This window comes from Eupeodes corollae, chromosome 1, assembly GCF_945859685.1.
Source record: "Eupeodes corollae chromosome 1, idEupCoro1.1, whole genome shotgun sequence".
In the NCBI taxonomy this organism is placed as follows: domain Eukaryota; kingdom Metazoa; phylum Arthropoda; class Insecta; order Diptera; family Syrphidae; genus Eupeodes; species Eupeodes corollae.
The window spans coordinates 249,044,443-249,055,300 of NC_079147.1; the positions used below are offsets into that span (position 1 = coordinate 249,044,443).

Below are 10,858 nucleotides of genomic sequence, written 5' to 3' on the forward strand. Positions count from 1 at the left end.
ACATCGACTGCTGTTCTGCTACGATGTTACCCTGATCGTCTTTACAAGCTTCGGTTCGTGGCTGGTACCCTTGGGAGGTTGTTTTTACCTTTTGGTAAAATTTACGACCTCAATCCTGTTGTGACATCCCTCTATCTCTTCCATCGCGCTCTTCTCTTGCTTTCTTTTTTTCCATCTTAGAAGTCGGTGTTCCTCTATCTTCTGTGGTCCTTTTGTTCAGCGCCGTTTTGTATGCCTTTTGTTTCGCCGCGTCTGCTTGCCGCCATTCGTCGTCAAACCAGGGGTTTCGCTGTTGTGGCCGTGTGAAACCTACCACTTCAAAAGCGGCATCTCTGATGGCAATGTTGCCACTGGTTTTCAATGCTTAATGCAGGCAGCATAGGGCTCCATAAGAAGTTATTGAAAACTCGATCGGAAAAGGACATGGCAGTCTCTTGCAATTGTAGCCGTCTAACGCCGAATCTTCTCACAGTACTTCCTTGTTTTGGCTTGGGTCGGGATATCCGTAGCCGTACCTTGGTTACAACGAGGTAGTGGTCCGAGTCAATGTTGGCCCCTCGGAATGTTCGGATATACTGTATACTGAAGAAGTGTCGTGCGTCGATCGCAATGTGGTCAATCTGGTTGACAGTTGATTGATCAGGAGATTTCCATATTATCTTGTGGATATTAAGATGTGTGAGCTGCGTACTAGCTACCAGAACCTCTCGCACCGCAGCGAAATCGATCAGCATGAATCCGTTGTCGGAGGTGGTGTCGTGCAGGCTGTGTCTCTCGATAGTGCCACCAAAGATGTCTTCTCTTCCTAGCTTGGCGTTAAAATCTCCTGAGATAATTTTATTGTCATAGCCTGGGCACTGCTCATAAGTCTTTTCCAAGAGCTTGAAGAATAAGTCTTTGGTGTCTTCATCTTTTTTCTCTGTTGGGGCATGTGCCTTGATGCGGATTGTCGTGATGCTCTTGCTCACACTGTTGAAACTCAAGACTTTTTGCCTGAGTCTAGTTCCAACAAGAAATCCACTTCCAAATAGACCGTGTCTTTGTTCTCGGTAGCAGTCGCCGTAGTATATATCGCAGTCTTTTAGTTTGCGTTTACCCAGTCCATCCCATCGCACTTCTTGGATGGTGATAATATCTGCCTTGCAGCACTTAAGGGCTTCCGCTAGTTGTTCGGCTGCACATGGTCTGTTAGGGGACCTAACATTCCACTTACAGATCCGAAGTACGTTGTCCTTATTTCGTTTGCGTTGGTTGTCCACAGTAAATACGTCCGTATCCGGAGCTTGTTGGTGATTTGCAACTAAGGTATTTTGTACGTAGCCAGGAAGTCACCTCGACGGCACAACCCCCAAAGTGGAGGGCCAGATCCTTAGTATAACTCCAAGGATGGGGACCGTTGATTCCATCTCGAGAATTTATCCGCAGCCGCCTGGATAAGGAGAGGTGCCTTAGTGAAAACACCTCTCCCCCGTCTCTCGTTTGCTGCCCCCAACAACTTTCCACTGGGATTAGAACCCAATCTCCAGTTGAGGTACTAGGCACACGATGTTCACCGCGCTAATCTCTTTGCTAGGCAGTTCACCGCCAATTCTACGCTACCATTAAGTGCTACGATCTGTCATCGATCGTGTTAGTGATTCTATGGGACTAATCTTTTTTCGCACTCGTACTGTGGCGAGAGTCCTTAGAGATCTAGCACACATACATCCGCTGGTCCGGATGGTATCCCCCCCTATTGTTCTGAAGAGGTGTTCTTCAACGCTGGCAAAACCACTGCGTAAGCTTTTTCATCTGTCCTACCCCTCAGGTCACGTTCCGAGAGGATGGAAAACTGCATTTGTCCAGCCCATCCCCAAAAAAAGCGCATCTTCCTCACCTTCTAATTACTGGCCGTTTGCACTTACGTCCCTCCTTTCAAAGGAAATGGAAACGATTAATTATCAGCTAAAGGAATATCTTGAAGATCGAAAGCTTCATGAATCCCTGCTTTATTGAATTAGTAATTACCCTTCGGATCGTTCAATACAAGTTGTATTGGATGGATTCAAGTCTGAAAACCACAAAATAAATGCTGGTGTGCCCCAGGGCTCTGTTTTATCTCCAACAACCTTTCTCATTTTTATTAATGATCTCCTGTTTGCGACTTCTAATCCAATACATTGTTTCGCTGACGATAGTACTCTTAGCTTTTCATATTCGTTTTCAGACTTACATACATCCCTCTTCTTCGGATGTAGAACTTCAACGACAAAATATGATAAGCTCATTAAATACCAACCTAAACAGCATTGTTCAATGAGGATTAAAAAACCGTGTGTAATTTAATGCTTCGAAAACGTAATGCTCTCTTGTATCGTTAAAGAGAAATATGCACCCCTTGCCATTATCCATGGATGGCACTTGCATCGAGGAGACTGAACATCTCGATATTCTTGGTATGTGTATCACCAACTACCTCTTGTGGAACGATCACATACGCGATGTCGCCAAAAATGCCGTAAGGTGTTTGGGTTTCTTTAGGCGATGCAAGAAATATTTCACCCCTCTGATCCGGCTGTTATCTACAAAACTTATATAGGTCCAAAGCTCTCCCATCTCTGGGCTGGTACTCCTGCAACTTACTTAAACCTCTTAAATAGTATTGAACGTAGATCATTTGATAATATCATCATAAGTTCATTTAATTCGCTTGAACATCGTAGTAAGGTCTCTTGTCTTACCAATTTTTACCGTTAATTTAATGGTTATGCTCTAGTGAAATAGCCCCTTAAAACTCGCGCTTCTAGGAATGCTCATCAGTATAACCTCGAGCCCAACTTCGGCCGTACTGTCAAATACAGATTCGTTCTTTAGCCGTACTACGCGAATGTGGAATGCCTTGCCACACTCTGGCTTTCCCAGCCATTGCAATATATTCAGGAATTCAAAACTCTCTAGTGAATAATTTTGCTTGTATTTTTAATGCGTTAAGCTTCATCTTTAAAATCGAAAATTATTAAACTTGAAAATGCCTTTATGGCGTTATTCTGGAAAGAGATTTTAAATAGATTTGACGCCACCAATTCGTATTTGCAAAAAGTGGAACTGGATTTAAACGTAGCTAAAAAAAATGATGTTGTCTTTGATTGAATATTAAAAAATACACGAGATAGTTTTTCACAAATTGAAATAAAATCGAAAGCCTTCAGCAAAGAAATAAACCAAAAATTTTCGATTTCAATAAAAGAAAATATACAAAAGTATTGAACGACGGAGAAAAAGAAAAGGAAACGCTCTATGGATCTGATAAGTTAAGAATTGGCACTTTTTATGTAATAAATAATAGATAAATTGCACACAGAAATGCACAAGAGGATTGAAGCTTACACTTACATAACTGATATCTTCGGATGTATTTACAATATTTTAAGTATGAGTGAAAATTGTTATGGCCACCGATAGACCAGAGTCGTTCGAGGTGGAGACACCATTCCTGCAAGAAAAATTCAAAAATATTAGAACAAATTATAGAGAATACCTAAATGCTGACCAGGAACATGGACTGGGTAAGACCGAGGTCGATGGTTCTGGTCAGAATAGGCAGGAATAATAACTTACCAAGGGACTCTGGTTTGCATCCAGTCCAATTAGTTCTTTTATAATTTTATATTTAGTTTTGTGTTTTTGCTTTGAGTTGTTTTTTTATGTTTATTTATTTTCCGGCGCACGCCACTTCCATTTCCTAATTCTAATCACTGACAATCTGACATAACAATTAGGGACGAAATAGACATATGTCATGAAAAAGAGACCGAAGTAAAGAATAGGGATAAAGAATATGGTAGAAAAGGAGGACGAAAGAACAACAATACCTACCTACAAAATTAAATATTAAATGAAAAGTTTATACGAATTGGGAAGGTGGGGAAAATAAGAAAGGATTAGATAGGAGTGAAAATTGAGCTTTAAAGCAAGGGTCCAGACAATGCAAAAAGAGTAGTTCGGTGAACATTGCGGGAAATAATAGACTATGCTGTAATTGAAGATCGTAACCGCTAAAGGAACTTGACTAGAAGTCACAGGTAGTTTAGAGCGGGTGATGAAAACATCAATTCAAATTTAACCCTCTACTGCACGCACTATGATCCAATGAAAAAAAAAATAAAAAAATTGTCGTTTTTGTTTTTCATTTTGTAAAATTAAGAGTCTAAATAAAAAAAAAATTTAAACAAATTGTATTAAAAGTTATTAACTTTACCCATATATGGCTGCTTGTGCAGTTACACATTTTTCAATCAAATTCTACTGAAGCCATATATGGCTGCTTGTGCAGTTACTCATTTTTCAAGCGAAGACAAAAAATAAATATACAAATCAGTTCAAGGGTTAATAAACATTTATTTAACATAAAAAAACATTAAGTGTGGAATGATGCAAAGCAATTTCGATCCTTGTTCAGGCATAGGTTTAGTCTACATTTTTTGCAAATTATAAATGACCTGTATTTGCAGTCATTTTGGCATTGCTGTCTGGTTTCTTGCCATTCCGGAATGTGATCGACACCATCCAACCGCACGGAATTCAGCGGAATTTCTTGACGCCTTCCTATTTTTTTTGAGAGATTGAAACAATTGAGGTGAGGTGATGAAATAGGAGTCGAAGGATTTGAGTCCATTTGAGTTTTTTGGCGTTTTGGCGTGTTTGAAATCGAAGCAGGGCGTCCCCTTTTCAGGCTTTTCTTACTCCTGCACAAATGTTCCGCTACAGCCAGCTTAAAGTCGAAGAGAGTCATATACGTGTCGCTTTTCTGCCTCCACAAAATCCATGAATTGACAACACATAAGTCCAAAAAGTGAAAAAAGATTTTGATATACTACTTTTTAGACCGTATGTCGATTCGGCAAAGACCGAGCATTGAATCTAAGAGGTCAACACCACCCATGTATTTGTTGTACTCGGTTACTATCTGTGGGCAGCCAACCTCGATGTATTTTTTATCCTTCCTTGACCATCTTCTTTTTTTGGTTGTGGGATTGGACCCCACAAATGTGGAAAGCATGTTTACGACTTTGTTGTCGAACCACGACACGAAAGAAACGTGAACGTATTCAATGGTTGCCATCTTTTCAACAATATTTCCTCGGCCTCTTTTCTTTCTTTCTTTTTCTTTGGGCACGTCAATGTTGGGAACTCTATTTAGCCTCACCGTCCCCAGTGGAAGAAGACCCGCTTTTGTAAGACAAACTTGAAGTTTCGGGCTATTGAACCAGTTATCAAAATATATTTTGTGGTTCAAATGTCTTGGCACCGTTGATACCAACCTGGACACAACATTTCCACTAACACTCAAATCTGGGAAACCATCTGGAACCACGTTGCTCTGCTCCCCTGCGAAAATGTCGAAGTCGAACTTCGATATTCCGCTTAAAACGAGGTTTTTGTAACCCCACTTACATATGTGGTTTTTTGGGGTTATACTGCTTAAGCTGATGTCGACTCTTAGTGGGAATTGTTTGTTCGTCCACTGCAAGGTGTTCTTCTTTAGGTATGAGGAGCAGTCTTTCCCTTATGTTATTCAAAAGTGGCCTGACTTTAAACAGCTTATCGTGCCCAGGTTGACCAAACCCCACAAGTTTGTCATTGTCCGCGAAATGGAGATATCTTTTTATTTCCTCCCACCGCCTACATGGCATGGTCTCATAAACAAAGGGCTGTCCTAGTTGAGAGTTCCAATATCGTCTTGTAGAAGGTAATTTGACGAGAGACGTTAATAGAGAAATACCGACAAATTGTTCCATTTCACTTCGTGTTATATTGACTGGCTTATTTATGTTGTCTTGTAAGGCTTTTCTATTGGATTCCTCGACAATCATGTCTAACAATTCTCCAGTGAAAAGAAAAGAAAAAAAGTCAGCCGGGGTCTCTAAGGACGACATTTCCTCTGGAAAATCTTTGGTCCCTAAAAAGGGATAATCGCTTTCCTCGTAGGATGCACGAGCCTTGTTAGTCCACGTAACCTTATGTTTTTGTTTTTTCTGTTTTGAGCTCAAAGTGGACAGTGGTTTTTCATCTGCAGAGTCGTACTCGCTTTCATCTGTTTCAGGACGTCCATGTGCTTTATACCTTCCATCTCCACATCCTGCTCACAATCCGATTCCAGGATTTCATCCTCACTCGCAAATCCATCGCCAGGAACGGCACAATATCTTTTTCCGTAGAAGGAATTCGAGGATATCATTGCTTTCTCACTGCAAAAAAACGAAAAGCTCGTATATCAATATTTTTGTGAATGCACAAGCAGCCATATATGGCATCCATTAATATTGATATGAATGGATAAGGAGACATATATGGACGTTGTCAAAAACGCCCCGTGGTTTGAATTTGACAGACATAAATAAACATTTAACACTGAAATCTTACTTACCAATATTAAATCTCACTAAAAAAAAATATAACAGGCTCCAAATTATTGTTAGGTCAATTATATATGATTTTTTATTTCTTTGGTTTTTAAATACACTGTCGCTGCGCGCACTGTTGAAATTGACTGCGGTTTTTCGCGATTGCGCAAAGAAAAAAAAACCAAATACACAAAAACACATTAACAAAGAACTGTTCTAGGCGATCAAAACGGTTCTTTTCCAGTGGCACTTGTGAAATCTCAGTAGTAGGCGTTGAAAATTCAAAAGCCATATATGGCTTCTTGTGCAGTAGAGGGTTAAGAACGGCACAAAACAATAGAAGTGAATACAAAAAAAAACTAAGAAAAAAAGGAAATAGGTTTTTTAATAAGTTTTTGTTTTAAAGACTAATATGTATGTAAGTGAACAAAGAAAGCAGATAATACAATAAAAAGGAAAAGAGTTTGAAATTATAGCTGAGGTGAGATTGAGTTTTGGCGGCCGGCGCGGTGTTTGGCGTAGGAGCGAGCCACGGTCCTTGAGAAAAAAATGTCATCCCCAAGGGGATGTGGAGGTTGTGCTTAACCCAGAAATGATCCGTCGATAGACCCGGATCCCCAAGTAGGTAACTTTACTAGCCCAATCTTACCAATCTCACCCCTATATTTATATAAGTGTTATTTACATACATACATATATATATATTCGCGCTTTCTCGTTAACATTAACGCCAATCCGGTGGGATAGGAGAAAAGGATTCGGTTCCTAGCAAATCGATTCAAGGATCGCTTACATATATATTTATATAGATATATACATATACATATATAGACAAATTTAGTAACGTGACATCAGAAAAAACAAATATTTCAATTTATAACGTTCAATTAATATTCTTACTCACTTTTTGAAGTTTTAAAAAAAATATTATTATTTACTGAGTATAATATTGCTCGAGAACTATATGTTCTTACTTCTAATGCTGTATTATACCTGTAACTCTAAAATATATCTTTCATGACCGATCTGATGGATACAGTCATGATTTCTTATTAATATAATGTGATCGATAGCCAATCACATTCAATGTCACTTTCGAGATGACGATATATTGCTTATCATGCAGTTTCCATGAATTTATAATAAAAAGAATAAAAGTTCTTCCGATAAGATGTTTATGTCTATCGGGAACTGAACTGAAAGAGTAATTTGATACTTTGAATTGTATCGTTTATGCTTAAGGCTTGCTGTGATGATTAATCATCAAATGAGGATGTTAACTCGTCCTTATTTCGATGTGTCAACTCTTTGGCGCATCATCTTTGAGAGCGTGGACCTCCCGGGTTGTTTGGTTGGCTTGTTTGGTATTTAGGACGCTCTGGGTTATGAGGAGTTGGCTTACTTGGATTTTATATCTTTTTAGGGAGCCTTAAATTTAAAATAGCCACGGCCCCTATTTTCTTTAATGCGGGCCTGCCCTTGTGTGTGCATTTATTTAACAAAAAAAACGTAAGTAAGAAAAAAGCAGTCAATTTTTGGAACACCACTTAAAGTAGATGTTTCTACCATACCCTGAAAAGGATAAAAATAATTATTTTCCATATTCTTATTTTCTTTAACTTTCTGACGTATAAAATCTTAATCTCGGGTGAATCAAAGAAAACCTGCAAAGCATTTTTATAAAATTATTCGAAGTAAAGTGAATAACTGAAAAACCTTTCCTTAAATTGAAACAAACATTTTTAAGCGATTCAAAGATAAGTTGTAATTCTTGCAATTTTGTTGTGTTTATATAAAAAAAATATATGTAATATGTATGTCCATTAAACTTTCTTTACAATCTGTACGACATCTTCGTCGTTGAGAATATGCTCAATACCAACCTTTTGAGGTTGATGCTTAACCGATGATCCCCACACAAGAGCACTGAAAAAGAAGAATAAATAAAAGCTCCTAATAATAGAATCCTATTTGACATACTATTTGAATTCCTTAGCAATTGTACGATGCAATTTGTTACAAAAATCTTCAATCGAAGTTCTCTCATTGTGCAAGACAATTGGTGACGTGTAATCAGGCAGTTGTCCTTTTGGTTTTGTGTAACTAAAAATTGTATAAATAAAAAGCAAAAAATGAGTTAAACATTTGAAGTCTTAATTAAACTATTTTACTCACATTCGAACAAGTCTTAAGTATTCCCACATAAGTTCCAACAAATCATCGAAATTCCATCGATGATGAGCTGAAATGGGTACACAGTGCGGAATCTTATAAATGACATCAAGTTCTTCAATTGAAATCTGATCGATCTTATTCAAGAGATAAATGCACGGGATATAGATACGATTTCCTTCGATGACATCGATAAGATCGTCACTGGTGGCATCATAACGTAGTGTAATATCAGCATTGTGGATTTTGTATTCAGAAAGAATGGATTTCACTAAATCAGCATCCAGCTCCGATTGGGGGACCATACAATTGAAATTAACACCACCTTGAAAACAAGAAACCATCGTTAGCTTTGACCATGAGATAAGATTTCAAGTTTAAAAAACCTTTATCCTTCTTTCTGAAGTAAATATTTGGTGGTTTCTTGTTGAGCCGAATTCCAAAACCTTCCAATTCATGCTCCAGCAATTTCTTATGACCCAATGGCTTCAGAACATCCAAGACCATGAAGATAAGATTGCAAGTTCGTGCTACAGCAATAACCTGCCTACCACGACCCTTACCATCTTTAGCACCTTCAATGATTCCAGGCAAATCCAGCAACTAGAATTTAATAAAACACAAGTAAAAACGATGAAAACCCAATAAAACCGGATTCGAATTTACTTGAATCTTGGCACCCTTGTATTTGATGCATCCGGGAACAGTTGTCAACGTTGTGAACTCATACGCTGCAACTTCCGAATACACTCCAGCCAAGTTGGACAAAAGCGTCGACTTACCCACCGAAGGAAAGCCGACAAAACCAACTCTGGCATCTCCGGTTTTTGCAACTTCAAAGCCTATTTAACGAAAGAATACAAAATTAGAACACAACGTTTGTTTGATGAATCGACGATATTATTTTTCTAAACAATAATTATTCATACCTTCACCGGTTGAACCGCCGCCACCTTTCGGTGTGATGAGTTCACGTCGCAATTTGGCCAATTTTGCTTTCAATAAACCCAAATGTGCCGATGTGTTCTTATTTTTTTGTGTCCGAGCCATCTATACAGAACAAAAAAAGAATCCAATTGGGGTTAGTTTCTCGATCGATGGTTTTATCCCGTTTTTACTCACCTCAGCCTCAATGGCTGAGATTTTTTCCAAAATTGTACTCATTATTGAATAATTTTAGAAGCCAATTATTAATAAAATGAGTTTACAAATAGCAATAAATTGCTAAATTAATAAATTCCGATGAACAACAAAAATACGAAATCAAATCGCGTGGACGTGCCAGCCCAAGAGGCAAGTTGACGGTTGACGGTGTCGGTGTCAAATTTGACAGATATTTATGACAGTTCTTATAAATGGTATAGAGTAAATTTCGATTGGTATAAGACACGATTCTCGAACGATTCTCGTTTCAACAGCAAAACATTTTGTTTAAGAAGCAAGAAAAAAACTTATTAAGTTTGATTTTTTGGTATTGCACATATTGTACAGTGAGAAATTGCGAACAAAACGATCCGCAGTAGCCAAATTTTTGTATTTAAAAATTGGTACAACTGAAAGAAGATCTGTCAGAATAATAATAAAAAACACACAAATAGAAGAAAGTTTTGTGAAAATCAAATATTTACATTAACTTAGCAAAAAAAACTAACTAAAACTAATAAAATGGACAATTTTCAGGAATAAATGTTGAGGAAACATCTGGAATTAAAGATTCTATAAAAAAAAATTCATTTAACAATTGCTTTAAGGAAGGGGTTTGTTAGTAGACTACTACATTAACATGTGGTGTTGAAGCGAGCTTCAAGATCATCTCAATTTGTATATACCTGAATTGAGTTGAAATGAGCTTGATTTGACTCCATTCCCTTCAGAGATCGGTGTCACGTCAAAATTTGAGAAGAAAAACCTCTGTGGAAGAGTTGGTTTAAAAGTTAACGCATTAAGGTCTGTTTATGTGCATGTTTGTGTAAAAATCAAATTAAAAACAAAATTTGCGCATGGAGTAGATAGCATATTCTTATATGGTGCTGAGCTAATCAGTTTTTCATTGCTTGATAGGCCTTTAACACCAAACCCAAAACCGGGTTTTCGGCAAAAAGTTTTCGAAAACCCAAAAATCGTTCACACCGAACATTTACACGTTTTCATTTGACATTTAAATTTGTTTAACACCGGCTGTCAAATTTTGTATCGATTTAAAATTTGTGAGTAAAAAGTTTTGTTTTAATGGAAATTATTTGTAAATTGATTTTAACGTAACATTAGCTCGTCTATAAAAAGAGTTTCAACTGAAGTTCTCG

At 37.8% G+C, this 10,858-nt stretch overlaps 1 protein-coding gene across 1 annotated transcript; it reads right to left on the reverse strand.

Moving 5' to 3' along the window:
• Positions 1-8,122: 8,122 nt before the first annotated feature.
• Positions 8,123-9,878, reverse strand: LOC129938789 (GTP-binding protein 128up). Its single transcript, XM_056046544.1, has 7 exons — positions 9,678-9,878; positions 9,485-9,605; positions 9,222-9,397; positions 8,942-9,158; positions 8,559-8,880; positions 8,364-8,486; positions 8,123-8,309 (listed from the first exon to the last, which is right to left on the reverse strand). The coding sequence occupies exons 1-7, from the start codon at positions 9,717-9,719 to the stop codon at positions 8,207-8,209; spliced, it is 1,104 nt and encodes a 367-aa protein (XP_055902519.1). The 5' UTR covers positions 9,720-9,878; the 3' UTR covers positions 8,123-8,206.
• Between the last annotated feature and the right edge of the window lie 980 nt (positions 9,879-10,858).